At 39.0% G+C, this 23,081-nt stretch overlaps 1 protein-coding gene across 1 annotated transcript in view; it reads right to left on the bottom strand.

Moving 5' to 3' along the window:
* Positions 1 to 23,081, bottom strand: part of MAPK11 (mitogen-activated protein kinase 11) — a 34,587-nt gene that overhangs the window by 10,288 nt on the left and 1,218 nt on the right. Inside the window, exons 2-9 of the mRNA XM_075492904.1 lie at positions 9,768 to 9,897; positions 8,744 to 8,802; positions 7,499 to 7,610; positions 4,979 to 5,008; positions 4,792 to 4,839; positions 2,265 to 2,379; positions 2,070 to 2,141; positions 365 to 444 (exon numbers count right to left, since the gene is read on the bottom strand). Coding sequence (XP_075349019.1) covers positions 365 to 444; positions 2,070 to 2,141; positions 2,265 to 2,379; positions 4,792 to 4,839; positions 4,979 to 5,008; positions 7,499 to 7,610; positions 8,744 to 8,802; positions 9,768 to 9,897 — 646 coding nt within the window. The remainder of the gene's footprint in view (positions 1 to 364; positions 445 to 2,069; positions 2,142 to 2,264; positions 2,380 to 4,791; positions 4,840 to 4,978; positions 5,009 to 7,498; positions 7,611 to 8,743; positions 8,803 to 9,767; positions 9,898 to 23,081) is intronic.

Raw genomic sequence — 23,081 nt, forward strand, 5'->3', positions numbered from 1 at the left:
CAGAGACATCAGATTTAATAGCAACAATATAATGCTGTGAGCTGAACATCAGTTTGAATTTTTTTATTATAAGTATAGCAGCAAAATAAAAGATCATCAGGACCAATTGCAAAACTCCTTTCAAAACCCGAGTACCTGAGAACAAGTATCAAAATTAATCCAGCTGACAGTCAAGGCATTTGGATACCTCTAAAAAGAATATTTTTTGAATGGTGGCATTCTAGCAGCAAAACCTAGAGATCATTTTAAAGTGTTTGCTCATTTCCAAATCAGAGTATCTGTGTAATGCAACCAGTGACATAGGATGCCAATTAGAGAAAAGAATGACAGAAAGTCAGTTAACTGAATGAAGCTGTGAACTCACATGTTCTGATGATATCTTCTTCAGAAGTTCAGAACTGGGTGTGCCCACAACTTCCATTATTCTCTTTAGTTGATCGATATCTGCATTATTTCAGGGAAATAAACAGCACACAGTCCTTCTGGGTTTAAACAATTAATGAGCTTTCATGCAGATAGTTAAGATGTTTAAAACTATTCAGCAAGACAATTCCATCATAGTCCATGGAAGGATTCCAATTCATATCTGCTTAAGCCTAGTCCTGGAGTATCAAATTCTCTATTGTACTATGTGAATCTGTCAGGTGTGCCTGTACGTGACAAAGGTGCATGCAAAATACTGCTATCCTGTCCTAGTTCCCAATTTAACATATTCTTAAGATTAGTTTTAATAGCACATTTACGTTTCAGTGATTTGAGGGATTTCTGAAGAACAGTCCAATATGATACAGCACCTATGGCTAGATTACTAATCTGAGGGCTGCTAAGTGGAAAATCCTCATTTGGTAGCTTTAAAAATCTGTTTTATATCAGTCTCAAGATTAAAAACTTTGAAAATGTTCATTTTTCATTGTAATATATGACCAGTAAAGTATATTCCATATTCCCTAGAGACTCAAGGTTATTTTACAGCTTTATTTAAATTGATGTGATCATATAATTGTAGACAATATTTTATAACAGCAAAAAAATCTTATTTCTTGAAAACTAGATGTATGGATTTTTCCAAATACCACATATCATGTAATCAAACAGTCTGAAGCACAGGCATCGTCCAGATGATGAACATCTGGACGATGCCTGTGGTTACAATAGAGCCTAATGATGCTGAGCACAATAGAAAGGTCGGTGGGGAGACTTGGTCTCTCAGCTCTCTTAACAGTTTTCCAGGCAATTCTAATGTCATGTTGATCTGCACCTGGCAACGGCTTAGTTTCAGCAGAAGCGTTTACTTTTTGAGGGGTTTCAGAGTAGCGAGCAATGTCAATATTCCATACAGAAGAGTGTCTTTGTTTTGCATATTAAAAACTTTCTTCCTCTGATGCAGTTGTTTCCTCATTCCTCATTATGTGTTTTTCTTCAGTTTTCTTTTGTTCTTTTACTGCTCTCCTCAGCAACGGCTCTTTTTTTCTCCTGCCAGCGCAGGAAACGCCAATGGAAATCCCTGACGCTCCAGCAGGGACCACAGCACAGCGCTGAAGAAAAGAGAGGGTTTTGTTGTTCCTGTGGCATTTCTGGAACTGCTGGCTTTTTTTATAACAGGACACAATACGCCCATTAATTCACCTATTATTTAAAAGTTAATTTCTTTGCATTTTAGGAACTTCCAGCCTAAAAGCAGTTCTATTTTTTAAAATTGTATTAGCCGATCAAAAAATACTGCCTTTACTCAGCTTCAGTTTTAACGTATGTTATTTCAGTAAGATACACACATGGAAGAAATCTGCTCTGTTGTAACTAGGTTATTATTTAAATACAGATACACAACAAAGAATAAATGTAACTTCTTGTTGTTTACGAACATCTGTTACTGGTTTTTTTCCTACCAGTGGGTCTCATATTCAGCTGTCACGTACACTAAATGGAAAGATTAGCAAAAATTATTTACTGTTTTAGAAGTTTGTTACCTCAAAAACATTTCCATAGAAACACTCAAGTAGTTAGGAAAAAAAAAGGAAGAATTAGAGTGTATTTTTATAGCTGCATTTTTTGTTTTATGTTAAGGATACAATCATCTCCTGGAAATAGGGCCTTGCCTTTCAATAGCTCTGCCATGATGCATCCAACCGACCAGATGTCAACTGCCAAAAAATGGAGAGAGAAATGTGTATGATGAATCGAAGAGATCCTTCAACACAGTTGCCTCTTGGTTTAAAACTATCACTATATCCAGCTGTAGCAAAACGCAAGTCTTCACAGTTTACCTGTTTGATTGTAGTGCATCCAGTTTAACATAATTTCCGGAGCTCTGTACCATCTTGTCGCAACATATCCGGTCATTTCATCATCAGTTTGTCGAGCTAAGCCAAAGTCTAAAATCTACAGAATAAAAATAAAATAAAATAAATAATAGTTTTAAAAATTCCTTTTCACTTCTGTTATAGGTACTGATTTCCCCCATTACTCATTTCTGAGTTTATCCATAGTCCCTCACCATTGGTGAAATAAAACTCTGCGGACGAGCTCATCTGCCCTCCCTGCTGTATCCCTGCAGCCTACGGGTCTGCACAAAGATGCTTCCACTGCGATGAGCCTGGCCCTTCGCCCTCTAAGGCAAACTTTAAATTTTGCCTCAAGTTCAATTTTCTGCTGACATTCATTTGCTAAAAATAGGCACTGTTGCTATAATGGAACACTATCAACTGGGAATGTTTGTGTAAAATGCCAACAGTGAGTGCCACTGGCCATTTAAACATTCAAAGACCGCAGGAGCTGAGCACAAATCTGCAGAGTTTCTGTTGTTTCCCTCTCCTGTCTATCTAAGCATTTACCCAAATCACGCATCATTCTGATGCCACTAGGAAAGAAACATATATCCTGCGTAACAAGGTAGATTTAAATCACATACCATCTGTTTTCGGTAGAACTCCCCCACCGAAACAACAAAGGAGCTCTCTTTAGGTACATGTATTACTCATAGGCTTGATAGCAAAATGTTCCCCTCCATATGCTCTCCCTTGCTAAGTTTATGTTGATAGGAAGTTATTTCAATTAAATTTTTCCTGCTCATTTCTTTGCTTTCTATTTTTTGATTAGTCCATGTCCCACTAATTGGAGCTAAAAGGTATCCCTAACTCCAGGAGAGACTGTTGTGAGAGGGTACCATCTGAGCCTCAGTGCTGTTCGTTATGTCAGTCACCTGAGGTAGTTAGCATCTCTTCAAATAGAAATGTGAATTAAGATCAGTGGCAACCTCCCGTGATGAGATCCAGGATTATTTATTAAGCTGATGGCTAATCCTTTTCATTGGGAGTAAGAAAATTTTAAGAACATCATTCAAAATTCCTCAGTTATAATCCAATTTAAAGATATAAAAAGCCTAAAGAAAAATATTAAGATATAAATAACACATTAACATCTTTACTTCTAATATACTTCAAAAGCATTATTTATTTCTTAAATAAGCAAAAATAAAAGCATGAGGCAAACAAGGCGTGAATAATGGCTTGAAACTTGAACACTGATGCCCTTATTTTTATAAGGGTTTTGGCAATATTTTTCTTTAATAGCTGATCCCTTCTATCAAATGGGTAGACACACGTTTTCCTTCTTTTTGCTTCTATTTCCTTTTTGTTTGTACCTGGAAATATCCACTCGTTTGTGCTATATAGAAAATAATTTGGTATCAGAGGAAGTAAGGCTATAAATAGAAACAAATCAAAGAGCAGTGTAACAAATGCTAGGCGGGGAAGTGCACAGATACCATAATAATGGAAAAAAAGCTTAAAAGTCTCCTTTACTTACAGTACAAAAATACTGCACACATTTTAGAGTGAATGATCAGACCCAGATGACCCATAAAATTTCACAGATGCTGAGCATACATGCATGAAGACATTAAAGGGATAATCATGAAACTTGCTGAGCATCTGCAAGTGTCACTAAACCAAACAGGAACTACAGTTTCTCACCACAGATCCGGATTAGCGTGAGAACCTAACTGCACTGCTCTTATTCACTATTCTGATTTTTTGCTGATCTTGTAGTATTTGGAATCTTTTCTTAAATCCCTCGCAGCTGGAATAAAGCGATCAGAGTCTCAGTCACAGGGAGAAAGATGTTTCTGGCTGTCATGGAGAAATCCTAAACTTCTCATTCTTCGGCTTAAAGGCTTAGAAAGCTAGAAGACATCTTCTTCCTTCTCCAGAGTCTCATGCTTATTATGTAATATCATTATCACACAGGTACACAAAGATATGTATTTATATAGACGTGTACATTAAAATAGCATTTGAGAAGTGTGGATTACAGGGTTCTTTTTGGCTGGGGTTTGTTTTTTTTTTTTAACTGCCTGTAACTGGTAACATAACTGGTAATACTGGTATCTTTTTTCATATCATTATTTAATTTAGCTTGTATATTCTATAAATATAAAAATGAAAGTTGTTACAGAGCTTCATCTAAACATGGCAGATGCAGATATATATCACAGGTCAAACTTTCAAGATATACTTAGTTAAGTTCTCACTTATTGGCCAAATTATTAGCCTATGTGCCATCTGTGAGGAACTAGGGATGAACATTTTGCAAAGATACTTGTGTTCATACTAAATTAACATTTGGGAGAAAACACATGTTCATGGAAATGGGTTTTCTATGCCAGGGGAGCAACAGTAGCAAACAGTTGAAATTAATGGAATCAGAAATAAAAATGGTAGCGAACGCTTCCTCAGAAAACTGTCATCTTGAGAGCTTTTACAACATTCTTCATTACAACAGCATGATACCTACCCTCAATTCACAGTCTTCATTTACGGCTAGGTTACTGGGCTTCAGGTCCTGTAGCAGAATAGAGAGAGGTGGTCAAGTACGATTTTAACCTTTTAAAGTATATTATATTATAACTATGTCTTAGTAACACTTGATGCACAGAGGGGCACACTCCATTCATTTTTATTATTGCAATGAGTGAACTCACCCGGTGGATGATTCCAGCTGAGTGAATATACTGTGAAACAAAAAGGAAAAAAAAAAGGGTAAGATTTGAAGTTAGAAGTGAAGGAAGGTATAAGTCGCTTGTCTTATCTTTTCGCTTCTGAGACTGATTGTTTTATATACAGAAAAGGCTTACATCACGCTACATTTTCAGATCAAACGGAGGTATGACGAACTTCAAAACCTCCTTGTTTTGTCTTATCCAGAGCTAGATATTTCAAGAAAGGTAACCATGAAGACTTGATTCTACCATAAAAGATAGCACTTGCAGTGATTCTTCTGTTGAAAGTTTCTTACCAATTTGGAATTTGTTCCAGTCTTACCTGGATGTCCGTGTTGATCAGCTAGTGGCTCAGTGCAGTGAGTGGCCTAGGGAGCAGTATGGTTGACTCCTGGATGATGTAAGTCACCTTCCCCTACTGTGAACGCTGAACGTAGGTGAGAGATTCTCACACCCTGGGACAGGTTAGTGACCAAAATACCCACCTAAGCCACAGCATTACTTCAGGTCGACTTTCAAAGCAGGGACCCAAAGCACTATTTCAGCGGCTATTTTGTGTCTCTACTATTTTACATAAAACATTAAAACTCAAAGAATGAGAAAAGCTTACGCTGCAATTGCCTGTCATTCATTTGTTAGGATTAACAGCCAATTTAGCTATTATCTTACTGACAAGGATCAGCAAGACCTTGAAAACCTCCTCTTCTATTCTCTAGAGGTGACTTCGCCTTCTTTTTTAGGAGCAGAGATTACACGCGAAACCTGTATATCAACTGGGAAAACCCAAAGAAAACACAAGGGCATTATTCTTGTTCCAGACCTACGTACTGTTTATCAGAAGGGCAGGGCCACCCCTGAGCGCTCCTCACAACAGCTGCGAGCAGCTGAACGAAGAGGAAACCAAACCACCGCTTGTGACAGACGGAGCTGTGTCCCCGCTCTGCTGAGACAACGGCAACAGCTCCTCTCGGCGCCGCCAGGCAGTCCTCTACCCGCCAGCCCAGGAGCCTGCCGAACTACGCGGCTCCACGCCAGTGCTTCGTCTGCTCAGACGGCTTCTGCAGGGTGCGAAGCCTGGGCTCCACGCTGCTGAGCACACCTACCAGCGAGCCCAAAGCTCACTCAGGTACGCGAATGCACGTTGTAATGACTCCAGCACAGATGTAAGCGAGGAGTTATATATGTTCAAATGTTCTTCAACTAAAGAGACATGAGAATTTCAATTCCAGAAGAGACGAGCCACCATCAATCCCTCCCCTTCGAAACAGGGCCAGAAATGCACCTGAGTGCATTTCTGAAATTAATATTCACTTTAGAGCACAATTCTTACTATTATTGAGCTCTGACACAACATAGCCTTATATTCAAAACCGCAAGCTGGATAATTAACTCCAGAATCCATCTTCCTAATTAAGCTATTAACTTAAGTAAATGAGACAAAGCAATTAAGGGCTCAGTTCTGCAATTTTTATTCACTAAAATCTGCACTTAAATTGACAGAACCTGCATGCATGAATAAGAATTACTGTCTCAGGCACAAGGTGACTCGCTGAAAATCATGTAATAAGTATATGTCAGAGCCAGTATTTACCACGGCTTGCTTTCAAACATACAGTTATTTTCCATGTCTAAAATATCAATTACTGTTAAGTTAGCTACTAAAGCAGCTGACCCCTCTCTTTTCTTTTTGCTTATACCTGGGAAAATCAAGACCAGTCTGAGAAAATGCTTATCACCTAGTAATGGGAAGCATTTTCTACATCTTCTCCGGTTTATAGACTCTTAAATGTTTAATGTCAGCAAAATGACATATATTTTAATTCTTTTGGAAGAAAACTTTGCTACAATTTCATTACCAATCACCTGTGTTATCTAATTGTATAAATGTTAACTGATTAAAGGAAACAATGACTTTACAGGCAGAGTAAATCCTAGGTGATTGTGTGCAACACCGTACGTTGCTAGGATAAACTTCTACTTCCAGACATTTCCCAAAGAAACCAACTAACTTGGTTATCTCTTCACCCATGTGATGCTCTCTACAAAAATCAGGGCTGTAGTTTTTCAAACTGGGTCATGTCTTTCAAAGCACAAATGTGAGTTACTTGCCATATCATTCTTTATCAATTTCACATTCTTCAGAAGTTTTTTCACTACTTTCTTGTGACAGGTGAAGTGTCTAAAACACACACTGTGTGCTACAGAACATGTTCACTTGAGACACTATAGCAAGTGATTCTCCTTCAATAATAACTTAAATAGACACTGATCTAAAGTTAATGTTCAAGGGGAGTATTCACATGCATTCCGCATGTAAACATTGGCAGGCTTGGGGTTTTACTTCTGGTTAGAAAAATGATCTGATAATTTCTGAAATGATTGCTGCTATCTGCGCATGCTTAAGACATAAAAAAAAGTGTTTAAGTACTGTCACTGCAATGAACCAGTCGTTACCACAACATTTCGGTTGCTGACTCTAAAACTCCTGCATTCAGCCAGTACCTTAAGACCTCGAAGTAACTGATAGATGAGAAACTGTATATGGTCATCCGTTAACTTCTGGCACTTCACAATGTTATTCAGGTCAGCACCCATTAAATTTGTCACAAGATACCTGTGAAAATAAAACAGAGAGAAGAAAACAAAGCAACACACCTCATTTAAGAATGGCAGAATGTAAATCCTTCTAAAAGCAGCACATCTAAAGAGTAACTACACATTCCCATGTAGGTTCCTTTTCCATTTGCTGCTAACACACAGTTTATGCCCTTTAAATCAGCTATGAGCTTTAATAATGAAATCACAGCTATGAGATTTAATATCATGAAAAAGAAAAATACTTACAGTACATTAAAAGCTTTTATCTCTATTTTCTCCATGACACACTACAGCAGTTCAGTGAGGGGAGAATGCATCGTATTTTGAGATGAATAGGAAGCCTCACCCAACATCAAAGTGGGAGCCTGAGGCACCAAAACTACAGTACCTGCAAGGCCCCGGAATATCTGATGATGGAGATTAACAGTGGATTGGTTGAAATAAGAGTGTTTTGTGTAACTTCCCTCCCCGCCCCCACTGGAAGTTTTATTTTTTGACAAATTTTGCCGAAACCTTGATTCTTTTCCAAAAACAGTGCTGGGACAAAAGTATACATCTATCATACCCAGTTATCATTTGTGTAATTGTGCCCCAGAGTCAAAGGGGTTTGGCCACTAATTTCCATGGAGACAAAAATATATTTATTACTACTTCTTCTGCTAAATTGTTTACTTAAGTGCTTATACAAGATCTTAACCAAGAGGAACTCAGCAGAAATTGTATGTTTGAGTAACACCAAAATACACCTAGTCCTAGGTTAGTCAAGAATCTAGCCTAAATTTACCTTGTCTCAGTTAACCAAGAGAATACTTTCCTGCATTCCTGAACTATCTTACCTAGCTGTGAAAAAATAATCTACAGCTAACACATAATTGAACTGAAAAAGTTTTAAGTTTACTGGCATTTATGCAGCATCAAACCATTTCCCATATACCTATAATGTTATTAACTATCATTCAAAAAATGACAAAAATGAGGATCATCCTCCTGCCTCCTCTTTTGTGGAAAAGTTGCAAAAAAATTTATTGGGGTTTTTCACAGAAAGCCAACTGTGGCTGCAAGTCTATTAGAAAAGTATGTGCTTCCTTTTTAAAACCAGAGTGGTACTTACTTACTAACTAGTCAGAATGATTTTAAAATTTTACTTACACTTCATTAAAATTTTCTATTGATGTTGCAGGTGTAAAAACGTCTAGCAATCCTATAACCTGAAAGATGAGGGAATCGACATTTTATTTTTAGAAATCTGTAAAGCAACATGTAATTACTATTGACAGTGCTTAGCATTTTTGGGATGAAACTTACAAAAATATGACATACGGTCATCCTGAAAACTTAGTACAACTGGCACAATAGGTGGTCTACACAGGTATAGCCTCAGCTATCTCCATGACCAACAGAAAATTATATTATTACAAAAAGTGATTACAATAAGACTTCAGACAATCAGAAATAAAGGCAGGAATAGTAACATCTCATTACAGAAAAGCTGACACATGGCTTATACACTTGTTATACTTAAGATTATGCACAATTTCATGGGTTATCTTGTTCTGTTGTTAACTTTTTTAGCATCCTTTCTTCAGGATACTTTTCAATCCACTATATTTTATTCAGGCTTCAGTTCATCAAGTAACTTTTAAGCAGCTGGATACTCCCACTGAAATCAAGTGTTTGCCACATAAACTTAGAATAGTACTCAATTATTTGGGGCCTGAAGTTCTACTGTCTTTCATCTAGATATTACGCTGTTGTTAATTTCAATGAGAGTATCTGCCCTTAATTTCTCAACAGAATCCAAATTCAGCAAAAGCAGGTTTGAGTTTTGTTTTTTTTCCTGGACTGATGTTTCAAAGACCATCCAACAGTAGTGAGCAGAACACTCTTACTACTTTAGTTAGAGAAGAGTAGGACCACTTGTTTTGGATTTCATTAGCTGCATCTTCAAGATGAAATTAGATCATTTTTCAATAAAAAGGCAGCCTTTTAGTGAAAGTCTCTACTTTAAAGTCCAGCGACTTCACTACCCGTAAGATGGCTAGGTCCAGGTATCTTGGGTAGCTAGACAGTTGCATATAGTTTTCGAAAAAGATTGTACCTAACTGAAATTAAACCCTCTATTGCAAACTTCTGTCATAAAAATCCGAAGGGAAAGAACTCACTCTCCACTTACATTCTCATGCTTCATGTGCTTAAGCAACCTAAGCTCTCGGTAGGTCCTCCTCGCATGAATCAGTGATTGAAAAGGTCTTGAAAGCTTTTTTACTGCCACCTTCTGTCTTGTTTTGGTATCATAAGCTGAACTAGAAGAGGAAAAGAAAAAGTCCACGTTGACGGCGTGTTCTACTTCAAAGCTCTCAGCTAGTTCACTGGAGAAACCTGTACTCTCTTGCGGGCTCTTACCCCTTCCTTTGCCCTCTTTCACCTTCTACTCAGGGACTGCAACCGGGGGAGCTACTCAGCAGTAACTCTGAGTATTCCAAGACAGTTCCCTTGTTTTCCATCTAGCAAATTACTAATGCTTATGGTAACGTTCAGGACTCATCCGCAGGTAACCCTTCCCCACATGGCAGGAAAAGTAACCAGAGAATTGGCTCCGTTAGCGCAGCTCCAGCCTCCAGCTCCAAGGCAAGGCTTGTAGGAAATACGGGCATTCAAACGCTGGGTCTTACTGAACAAGCTGGAGTCTTTACTAATTAGAGGAACGCTGCCATTGTGTCTAGCAATATTAATTACCTATGTGACCATTAGCTTGCTAGACGATAATGCCACAAAACTGGAATCAATTTAGGATGTTGATACAGCCAAGGCCATACCGTTTCCTTGGGAAATGCTGGTAACAAGTGAACAACGGGTACATCTCTTACACTCCAGCACACAAATCCTGCTGACAAACAGCATGTGCTTAACTTCATACAGATGGAGATGCCCCGCTGAAGAGGGCACTAAATACACATGTCACCATTTGCACAAAGGGAGACCCACCGTTTTTTGTGCATTAGAAAGACATGACAAGCACAACAAGCCACAAATAAATGCTGCCTGTTATATAAGCACAGGAATAAAAGTGATCCCTGTATGTATTACTTCATGAAACTACACAGTACAATTATAAAAAGTTTCAGTTTCTACCTCCTCTTATGAAGAAAAAAGACTTCTTTAAATTGTTACTCTTATCCATTAAGTTAAAATTGTGTTCAATTAAAATACCTTTAAATTCTCTATTTAAAGTGTGGTAACACTATCTACGCTTGCTAGAGAGCATTAGCAAGCCAAGAACCTTCACACACATTTATCTTACAGAACTTTTCTGGAGTTACAAACTGAAAAATTAGATAACATGAAAAATGCACAGAGTAGGATGGCAACAGTCAACAGTCACACCAAATGCTATTAGCTCCTTATGAACAGTGTTTTAGACGCTCCTGCAAATTGTAGTAGGAGACACCTGCTAGAGACAAAAAAACATTGATTGTGCCTGGAGTAGCTCCCAAACTAATACACTGAGCCTATAATCGGTTCCAAGTAGGTGGACTCCTGCACTTATTTGGTGCTCTGCTAAAGTCATGAAGAGCCAAGTGAAGAGAAAAGCCTCTTTATTTGCAGGCAGCTGGAGGACAAGGTAGCGTTTCTAATGAGAAGCAACAAAGGATACAAGCAACAAATGGGCAGGAAGAAGAGAGTGGCATCCGAAAAGTGAATCTGATCCAGTTATCCTAGAATTCACCCAACCTCCGCGAAGAGCAATGCAGGGCACAATCTAGCAACGTTTTTATTTGATAAAAGCAGAGTAAGAGGAAGTAGATTTAATCAACAAGTATCTTGCAGGCACCATGGAAGGAGTGAGTCACTCATGAGATAAATGAAATAGATAAGCAGATTACTTAGCTAGTTTCTTGCAAGCATCACAGAAGTGGATCTCCAGGGAAGTTTTAAAGGTGTACAGGGTTGTGGCTTTGCTGAGCACCTCAGGAAGGGCATTCCCTGAGCAGAAGAAAGCAAGCATAGGAAGAAGGAGAAGACTGGTATCACTCTGAGGAGCGGGTGGAAGGGATGCGAGAGAGATACTTGTTCTGACAGTAGGGTAGGGACACAGTTATTCAGGATATGAGGACGCTGTGTTGCTCAAATATGTGAAGAAGCTCAAGGAATGAACGGTGTGAGAAGAACTGACAACAGAGATATCTTAAATTCCACATGACCGCCCACAGGGACAACATGACGGTTGCATAAGTAAATCTGAAGAAATAAAAAGGAAACCAATGCTTAGCTGTTAATGTAACAAAGATTAGATATAATTGCCCTGTGTGTAATCCTGGCCAATGAAGCCACTGGAGAACACCGCCAAGTCTCACAAATACATACTCTCTATATCCTTTCCAACCTTTTTCCAGTGGAAAAGGAAACGTTTATCCAGATAAATAAATCACGTTGCCCAAAACAGCAGTCTGTGCTTAACATCTCAGCTCTTCTGGTAATTCACAAGCCTTCCCACTCATGCTTGTACCAGTTTGTGAAATACTGGGTACATTATACAAGGCTAGGAGGAACTAGGTTTTAAATCCCGTTATCATGATAAACATCCCTCTCCTCCCAATTCTAAGGTCAAATGTCGGTTTCAGTGGTTTAAAAAACACTGATCTTGAAGATGGATTGCTTTTTACCCTCCATATGACTCAAGGCTGCAAAGCTTTCAGATGGTACAAAGCACTATTTTTTTTAGCTTCAGTAATTCTTATGACAGCAGCTTTTTGACCCAGGATGGAAGCACATAAGGAGACAGGGAAAAAAAAAAAAAAAAAAAGAAAACAAATGGCAACTTGAGTCCTGGGACCTCCAACGGGAAATGATGAACTGAAGCTGCACAGGCCAGGGACTGACTTGGTTTAAATGAGCTCCTCTGCAGTCAAGAAACTGTACCAAATGATAATCAGAGCTAATGCCTTCAGGCTCTTTCTGCCGGGTTTACCATCACCGTAATTCAAGTTATTAACAGTGAAGCATTCAAAAATATAGATTTCACGTTGTTTGAACTTTCTTGTTTGTCAGATTCAAGGATGACTTGCATCTGTGATCTCTGCTACTGCCTCTGTGATCACATTTTGCAAGTAGCAGGCCACTGCGTGCATTCCTGCCTGTGTACGCTTACGCCTCTTATTTTAGACTCGGTCTCCCCCTCTTGCTATTATATCATCATAGCTGCAATCTGGGTTGTCCCCTGAACCCCTCATCATCCCCTGAGTAATCTGTTAGGTGGCGTGATGAGCTGCTTACCTTTCTGTGTGATTTCCCCAGGAACGTTCAGCTTTCAGACTAGTCCCTGGATAGGACATCTCTGGTCCCAGTCACAGCGAAAATAGGGGCCCACCTGTGCTAGGCACCTGCAAACCCTTCCTTGGGGGCCTGTAACCAGCCCGACTAAATGACTCAAAACAGCTTCTTAAAAAAAAAAAACCAACAACAACAACCAAACAACCCATGCTGTTAACTAGTTTGATTTAACGGGGAAGAAAAGAGTTGGAGTCCTCACCTTCCCTTACCCTGCATGACACACAACTCACACCCTCCCCACTTCTGCATCGAGACTGGAGAGGGCTTCTCTGCCAGTCTCTTGGGGTTTGCATTGCCCACAAACACTGCCGGCAACTTACAGCACCGTTTTCTTTTGCAAGGTTATTTTCTACAGGCTTCAGCTTTGGCCAACCATTTGTGTTTATACCTGGTTTATACTCACTTACACCTGGAAACAAATAATCCTTCCAATAGTTCAGCTACTGTTTCCCAAGTTTCTTTGAAACCACTTATTCCGAGGTGTCTTACCTCTGATTATGATGTTACCTCACGTAGCTGGACAGAATAGTACAATGGAGATAAACTTTGATACTTGCAAAGGGATATCGTCTCCCATCTCTAATCTATTCTTTACTGTTAGCATTTCATTTGATGTAGGCAGTGAAAATAAGTGACTTTTTAATTGCATATTGTCAGTGAGTATTTCTGACATCACCGTTAAGCAGTATGCTCGCATGCCTCGATAGAATATGGGAACACCATTTTAGACAGACTCTCTATCATAATTTAAAAAGAAACACAATTATTACTAATTTTTTAATTTACAAGAAACAACTTTGTAACAATCTTAGCAATAGCTTTTTCAGATATGATGGTTCTTGACCCAGAACCCTTTGCAGTTACGACACATTTTTTGCTGTCTGTCCTTTCTAAGATCAAGGATAAAAAGCCATTATTCTGCTTACAGGGATGGCATCATTTTCACACAGATTAGAGACTTTCACTTAGTGTGATTTTCAATCATTGCTTAAATTAGACCTACCTTTTCAGTGTTGTCAGCTCCTATATTTAATAATTCCATTGAAGTTCCACTAGATGAAATATGAATCTCTATTTATATACACATTTTCCCAGTTGTTAAGGTTTCAGAGAAAAGTTTGAACATAGGAAGCTAATGCAGTCCAAAAACTCAGGAGGCAAAAAGCACAGGATTTTAACAGCTTCACGCTAACTTCGTGACTTTTGATGGGACATGAACTACTAAGAAGTAGCTGATGTTTATAAACATGGCTGCACATACAGTCATTTCCCTAGCATCCACAGACAGTTTATCCTCTGTGGTTGCAGAGCAGTGATACTGGACAGACAAGCCGTTCACATGCGCAGCCTGCTCAGACCCTTCAGGGCTGTTGGGAGTAGGAGCACACTATTCAGCTATGGCTACTGAGCCTTCAGGATCAAATTTGCTTCAACAGCTGGAGGGCTGCTTGCGGGAGCCCGATCTAACAAACCACGCACGGAGCCAACTCGTACCCTATTTAGTAACCTCCAGCATCCAACGCAGGAAGAACTCTTCCTGGGATCAACTGCTCCCCTTTGCTTCCTAATGCTTTGGGCTCAGAGGGGGCTTATTAGCTGGGCACGGCACTACCCAAAATGCCTGGAAAAAGTTCAGCTTGAGTGCCGTGTTTGGTCTAGCGAGTTCTCTTCATTCCCGCAGCCAGCTCAGGTCTAGCTGATGCAAAATGAAGACATGACCCAAGCTGGTTGTATGCGGTGCCAGTCTCGTGTCCGCAGTGAACTCCCCATTTACTGTAGGTTACCTGTGTCAGCCATTATTCCATCCCCATCACCCCAGATAACCACAAGGTTTTGGTTGTCTACAAAGTGTGATTTTATGCTTGTGGAAGCATTATATCTGTACAAATAATTAGGTATACTTATTCTAAGTGATCCATTTGGAGTTGAGTGCAAAAAACACAGAGAAGACTCTTCCAATTTATTTTATATGTCAGTGTCCCAGCTTGCGAGGCTGTTACCCCTACATCATCAGAACTTTGACAACTGGTTGGGCACACTATACCAAAGTTGGAGAGAATGCTGTACACAAGAAGATTCTTAAATTTGCTCCATGTGACAATGATACTGGGTCTGGGTTTTCCCCATATTATTCTATGCTTCTATTTTTATTTCTTTCACTGCAGCACGACACAAGTTTCTTTCCTTCACTGGGTCACATTCCTACAGAACACATGAAGATTCCCCATTACATGTAAGTGTTAAGAGGAAAAACAAAAGCAAAAATGCAATTCATGCTCAAAACACAGATTCACATGGGCAGAACTTTACTGAATTTGGTAAGAAAGAAGGTAACATCCAGAAAACAAAATGGGAAGTATGCAGAATTTCTGCCACATATTTAGTACAGCCACAACTTCGAGCGCTTATCCACAGACCTCAGCATCCTTTCAGGTACCCGCTGACTCCTTCCATTACAGGAGACATGAACCTCCTTGTGACAAACATCCCCTCAATTTGCAAGATCCTGAATTCCTGAGAAAAACAAGTAGCAGCAGCAGAAAGGTGTCTGTGAGCAAGCATTCAGGGGAAGAAATGGAAGAGGGGTCAGCACACAGAAAACCTAATCATTGAGGTAGGCAGCCTGGGATGTCCAAATGAGGACATAATCTGGGTTCCTCACAACTGCAGTGAATGATGACCCTTTTTATGCTTCTTATAAATGTAATGTAAGTGAATGAAAGTCATCACACAAATAACATGGATTTTGGTTTTTGTTTGTGAGCTTTGCCTTCTGGGTCTTCTCCAGCATCTTGCTCTTTCTTTAAAATACAACTTTTTTTTTTAATAAATAGAACTACTTTTTATTGAGATACAGAATAGTCTTGAGAAAAGCACACACAGCATCTATCCAATACCAGAAAATGGACCATAGTAGCTATTGGCAGTGCAGGAAGAGAACAACAGAAAAAGGCCACCCACTGTAAGCTTAAGTTAAGCAGCAAAGTAAACCCAGGAAATGATTCATTTGTTTCTTCTTTATAAATGTTTTGTTACTTTATGCAAGTTCAAGTTGGTGATTTCCACCCTCTAAGAGCTAGATTTAAGGTACAGAGTGTGTATTTGTTTACTAAACCACACAAACCATGACATACATGTGCATCAGAAGGAAACCATAAAGAAAAATGAGATGGTAGCAAGACCAAAGGTGGGAGGATGAGTAATGGGCAGCTCTGAAATGGCATGTTAATCTCCTCATTAGAGAAAAAAACCCTTACTTGATGATGACAGGTTATTGTATTGTAAAATTACATCCCATCACTTGGGTATTATTCCAACACACCATGCTGAGCACTGGCATCAATTGCTTTGGCTTTAGTACAATCACTGTCAATTATCTCAGATTAATTTACCACTAGATCTAAATATAAAAGCACAAAATATCTCTTGCATATGCAACATAATTGTTCCATAACCAACATAAAAATATGTACATACTTTTAAGCAGACACTGAAAAATACTATAAAATAATTGCTAGCCATATGTTTACGTGAATACATCACAAGTCTTCTTTCAATGTAACAACATGATCATAAAAATGCTGTATCAGTCTCTGAATCCACAGGCTATTTTTTATTTTCTGATCTGTCTCTTATGCCTCCACAGTGACTTAAACGTTCAAATAACTTTGCAGAGGAGCAGTCACACTTTTCTAGGTGAAGTTATAGACAGTACAGCTTACATCAGTGGGAGTGATGCATTTAAAATCATGCTTGTGAGAAAAACATACAGAAGGTTGAAGTAATAAGCTGTTAGCTTCCTCAGCACGTGGAACTAACTCATGGATATTAAAATAATCATGTATTTTAGATAGCCAATAAGCCCAATGTCAGTATTTAAACAAGAAAATTTGTCAGCTGCCACTGAGACAGTACACTGCTAATGACAAATGTATTCCATTCAGCATTTAATTAAAAAAGACTGCCAGGTAGTTATAAATTCTGGGCTTAGAGGCTACAGCTAGAAATGCTAGTGGTTAATCTGGATATAGAGTTTAACATGAAAAATACCAGTGCTTTCAAATACATTACATAAACCTAAACAGACGAGATCTCACTTACATTCATGTCCTTCTTTTTCCTATTCCTCCCCCACTTCTCCTTCACATTTCCTGTTTTCTCTCTTGACGACAGCCAAAACATTAAATGGTAGCAATTTGTTCCGAGGTCATGTAGGGATTTTGAAATGCACTCTCCCTTCCTGACCGTATACACAGAACTAAGATACTGGGTTTTTGGTACCAACTAGCTAATAGGTTCTGAACTTGCAAACAGCTCCTTGGGAAGCTGTGTTGAAGCAACAAGGCCCTAAGACTTTAAGGGCTCTGAACCGGGACCGTGTCCCCTAGCCAACTGCAATCACAATCACGACCGACAGCAGGAGAGGAAAGCAGTTAGCTATGCCACTGCTGCATCATGTGGCCAGGAAGGTGCACATTATAACAAATTACATTGAAGTAGGGATGGAGGAGACCCTCTGCAGAGAATTTTTATTCTGCTAATGTATTCCTACAGCCACACAGAAAGCTGTAATTCCATGATTCTTGCTGTCTTTCTGCCACAACTGGCTCATCTCATGCCCATCATTGCTTTTCCATCTCGTGCCCCCTCCTTCTCTAAAAAAGATCTCATTAATTCCTCCTGAAAGAAAACCTGCACAATACAAAGTAGTCTTCCTCACTTCTTGAGCTTGCCTTTTCTTCACCCTTCCTAGAACTCCTTCCACCACCCTCCTCACACACATACAGATGGTTTCTCATCTGCTCTCTAACTACTCCACAGGCTTTGTGACAGCATCATACCTAAAGATCTCCATCTCAGCCATTCTTATCCATCTCCACAAACACCTCATTCCTGATTCAATTTCCTTCATTAAAAGCATTCTTAGACACTTTCATTTGAAATAGGAACTTTGACTCCACTAATTACCATCTCACTTCCCTTTCCTTTCCAAAGACAGTAATTACACTGTTCCAACAACTGGAAGATATGCAGGATGAAAGTGGACAAAGGAATGATAAGCAATCTGCATTCCATCCTAGTACTCCAACAAAACCACTCTCAACAAACTCTCTAGTGACGTCTCCCTGGCCAGTGCTCAGAAGTACTCTTCCATCTTCCTTTATGTATCTTTCACAAAATGTCTTGAATTCTTGACCTCCCTTGGCTTTGTAGCTGCAAACCCCATCGTGTCTTTGTTCCTAACAGCTATTTCATCATGTTCCTCTGAGGATCTTTCTCACTCTGCAACATTTTTTGTTGCCTCACTTATTTTCATCCATTCATTCTAGCAACGCTGCTGCAAAGATACTCCTCCTAACCTGTAACGTTGATCACGCAACTCCTTTTATTTAGTTCTCCTCCCTATTGCAACCTCACTTCCAAGGCCTTGTTTCTAAGTATCTTTATTACATATACTCACTCTTAAGATATGTCCGGCCTCCAACTGGACTCTCATACCAGCCTTCATCTCTCACTCACTTTTCAAGCAAGTGTTTGAATAAGCTCAGAAGGGCTCATTGTAAATATCTGCAAAACTAATGAAAGGATTCAAAACTTTCCTTCTGAATGATGCATACCAAAAATAGACAACTGCTAACGGATCTTGGACAGTAGTATTTTAACAATATTGTTTGATATGTTTCCAATAAAATATAACCACAAACATATGTGGGATGAAGGTCAGCCCCTGTACTTCCATTGGAAACAAAAGACCTATTCTGAAAGAGGAACAGCCCAAAGGGAGTCCACTGAAATCAACTGGCTCTACACGTGCTTGGGATTCTGCCTTCAGCCTGTAGAGATCTATATGGTCTCCAGTTTCCAGCTGTATTTACACACAGCAGGTGTGTGTTACTACTACTCTAAAAGCTTATCTCAGCATTTACTATTTAAACTAACATGTCATGTTACAGTGACACATATAACAACTCCAGTAACCTGACCTCGTAGTTGAAATCAAATACTTCATATCACTACAGCTAAGTAAAAGATCCCTTTGAAAAAACATTATCATTCAAAAGTCATCAAGTACAATCTTGGATGAAGGAATTATTCTCTTTGTCAGTCAAAGACAATTTTATGTCAGCTTTTAAAAAACCTCACAGGCTACTGAGTTGTCTCAGCATCTCCTTAGAGGTCCTCAATGTGAAAAGGACAGCATTAGCAATGTTACGTTCCAGTCTTGCAAGCTACTGCCCTCAAAACACTGGTGAGTGACAATCTAACCAGAAGCACAGGACAGGGCAGATGGGGGAAAGAAGGGGTTAAACTTCAGGATTAAAGCCTTCCACTTCTATTTTTCCACTCTTACTTCCTCAAAGCAAATTACAAGCCTAAACACCATCCCACCTTCCCCCATTTTTATCCAAAATTAGCCAGGACAAAAACTTAATGGATCCTAAGCATGCACTTAAAGTTAGCAGGAGGGACCTGCTGAAGTGCTGCATTGCATAAATGACTTAAGACAGGCTTTGCTTTTCTGCTTTTCTTAAACTGAGGCCTGTGCCATTACACTGGGACTTAGCAGGCCTCTTTTTTAAAATGTGTTATGTCACCCGAGCTGGTGTTAGGCATTGCATACTCTTAAAATTAAAAGAGACTGACTGCATAATGTAAGTACTATTGATGCCAATGGCCTCTGAGGAAACAGTGCAGGAGTTTCTGGTTGGGAAGAAGCTCTGGACTCACTTTGGTTCATCTTGCAAGATCTGTTCTTTCCGAAGAAGGCAGAACACAGAGCTTGCAATATGCTAATGCGAAACAACCTGTTGGAGAGATCAGAGACAGCACGCTGCAGAAGGCCGCCTATACCTCCCAGGCAAAAATAGGACTAAGTAGGTTGGAAGACAGTTTACAGAACCTGGCATGAAAAGAGGTATACAGGCTTTAAAAAAAACCCAAAAAACAACAAACAACCAGTAAACCAAAAATCTACCCACGATGCATAATTTGTGGTATAATAAAAAGTCTTAAAAAAAGGAAGAGATGAAGCAGCTCTTTCTGAGGCAGGTGGTAATGCCAGCTCCCAGAGGAAAAGGTGGACAGGTACCAAACCACAGTGGGCCTACCCGGGTAATACAGCAGGCAGGGAGAGATGCTGCAGGCCAGAGGTCCAGTTTATAAGCAATATCACCCGGACACTCTAAAGACTCAAACACAGCCAGAATTATTATTTAAAAGGTAGAGTCACAAGGGACAAGAGTTTAAAATGCAGTTTGACCTGAGACACAAATGGTCTCTCTTCTCTAGAACTGAAACGACGTAGTTGTAAATGAAGATTACCTTGTGAAAGTAAGCTTCCTTGCTTCTCATCTAAACGACTATCAGCTTAAACGCTGCACTTAATCAGAAATGGTTTTAAAACTCACAAGTAGCAGGGATAGCATCTGGTCTATAAAAGTCAACCAGCTCTTTGACTTCTGTGAGAGATAAATCCAGCTTTGAGGGTGGACACTGTGAAATTGCATTTTTCAAGAAAACTTTAAATTTAACTAAGTTTTGGCTTGAGGAAGAGTTAAAATAATTGTCTAATATAAAAAACCTCAACTTCATAAGCAAAGCTATAGCACAAAAAGAAAACAACTCCAAAAGAAACAGTTGTGCATGTAAATTTGATACTTGCTAATACGCAAACAACCCCTGAAATAAGAAAAGTTAACCAAACCATACTGTTGAAGACTCCATTGATCATTTTAAATGTAATTAAACTACCATACACACACCACACTTCCACAGGGCTTTAATTTTTTTTCCTAAATTAAAAAAAAAAAAATCAGATCTGACAGCAGCAAATGACAGAACATCCACCAGCTTGAATGGCCACAGGAAAGAGCCCATGAAAAAGGAAGCCCTCCACAGAGTTAAAATACAGGAGTAACACAAAATGTATTGCAAGGGTGAAGTACTTGAGGGAAAGACCTCAGAGTTCTCTCTGCGGTTCACGTAGATGCTGAAGTGCAACTCCGCTTGGCAGTGTGGCTGAGTTCTTCTGAGGATTTCCAAGAAGGACTGTTCTTTATGATGTGTCATTAAAAACGTGAGAAAAGCAGTAGAGCTCTTTATGTAAGGAAGGTTTGCTTTTCATTTCTATTCCACATCTAAATAAAAACCAAGAAAAACATACTGCAAAGCACTGTGCTTGATGTAGATACCTCTCTAAAAGTGAACATTTGATGCATCTACATATAAAAACTATGCATAGATTTTATATGATTTATATGACTATGCATATGATTTTATAGGCATCTGCATATAAAAACCATAGCACATTTGATGCATCTGCATATAAAAACTAACCCAAATACAAATTCTATTAGACTTACGAAACGTCAATAAATTGGGCCAAAACACAGCCTCCTGACACAAACTCTTCTACTGATTTTGAGCTGCAAGCAAAAAAAGGGCTAGCAGAAGTTAGCTTAAATGCAAATATTTACAATCTGTTTCTTATTACCAGTTAGCACTTCAGTTGCACAAGTCTATTGGAGATGACTGATAATTTACTGTAAAAAAGGAAAGGGGAGGACTAGAGAAGAGTTTTCCTGACATAGAAAGAGGTTTGTTACAACAACTTTGTTCCTGTTTTAAAGTCAGTGTCTGGAGTTCAGGACCTTGGCTTCTATTCAGCAAAACACTTAGGAATTTGTTTAATTCCAGTGGTTTCTGTAAGACTTAAATATGTTTTCAGATATTTTACTGAATAGGAGTACAATTATTCGCAAAAGCAATATGGCATATTACTCAAGGGAATGATTATGTCTCGTGGGTCTCCTGGGTAAAGCACATGCACATAGAGGGGGGGGGAAAAATCAATTTCAATAGCACTAAAAATAGATGGCTTTTCTGAGAGAGATGCGAACCTTTTCCTCACATTCAAGCTTCTGTTTGGGTTTATAGTTCATCGATGTTAACAAGGCTATTAATATAGAGTAATATTTTATTGCTGTATTCTGTTCTTAAATGTATATTTTGGAGTAAACCTTTCCCATAGCATCTTCCAGTCTCATTTTATATCCCAGTTCCTAGGCTTCTCCATTGATAAAATACTAGGATTTCCTTGGCTTTGCAGACAGAAAAGAAGCAAGTCCAATGAATTAACAACACTAACAGTTTTAAAAAAACAAAGCACCAGCTGTGTTGCAAGTGAACCACCAAATGTTTTCATTTCCTTCACAATTTCTCAAAAGTCTTGACATCTCATTACAAAATTCAGCAGAGTAGGTCTTCCCCTTAAAACTATGTCAGCGTGAACAAGGAAAATAACCAGAAATGCAGATTCAATTGGAACACAACAATAGCTACTCTCCTAGTGTATATCCAGCCCCTAGTTTGTAAAATAAAAGAGGAGAAAGTAAACTAAGATTTATAGTCTAAATAAACTGGGTCCTTCTGACACTATTCACATCAGATAGTCACAGAACTATACGCTTAACTACAGTGGCAGGTACCAACATCACACAGTATTTGCCCAGATTTCCCTGGTGCAAGCGTGAGCCTGAAATATAAAAAAAAAAAAAAAAAAAAGAGAAGAATTCAGAGGTACTTCACACTAGTCCTGCGTGTTTCTGCTGATTGTTGGAGGGTTTTTTTCAATGCATATTCCTAGTTTACATGTAACTGGGGCGTTTCACAGAGCTAGAAAGGGAAGCAACAAATAGGAAACTCCATAAATGTTCTCTGGTATCTGACTGTGAAGAGAAAAAAAGCAAGCGAGTATTGCACGAGTTTAGTCCATGGCAAAAAAGTTAAGTTCTTAAGAAATCTTTTTTGTGTAGTACATTTATTCAAAAGCCCATTATGGATTGTTTTTACATAATTCCACTTGCCCAGCTTACAAAAGAAACACAATTCTTTTTCAGAACCCCCTTAAACATCACTATTATTTCCAAAAATTGATTCAAAGCTTTTATAAGCATAGTTAAGTGTGCATCCAATACAAAAATAACAGCCCAACCTGCACTGGGAGTTCCCCAAAGTGCAAACCTGATCTAGTAATTATCAAAAAAAGGGGAAACGTTTTATGAAAAGATGCGATAAACCCTTACGCAACCCTAAGACGCCGAAGCCCTTGGGCGGCAATCTGCCCCAATTTGCGATTCCCCCTGAAATGGCCGGG

This window comes from Mycteria americana, chromosome 1, assembly GCF_035582795.1.
Source record: "Mycteria americana isolate JAX WOST 10 ecotype Jacksonville Zoo and Gardens chromosome 1, USCA_MyAme_1.0, whole genome shotgun sequence".
NCBI classification, from domain to species: Eukaryota; Metazoa; Chordata; class Aves; order Ciconiiformes; family Ciconiidae; genus Mycteria; species Mycteria americana.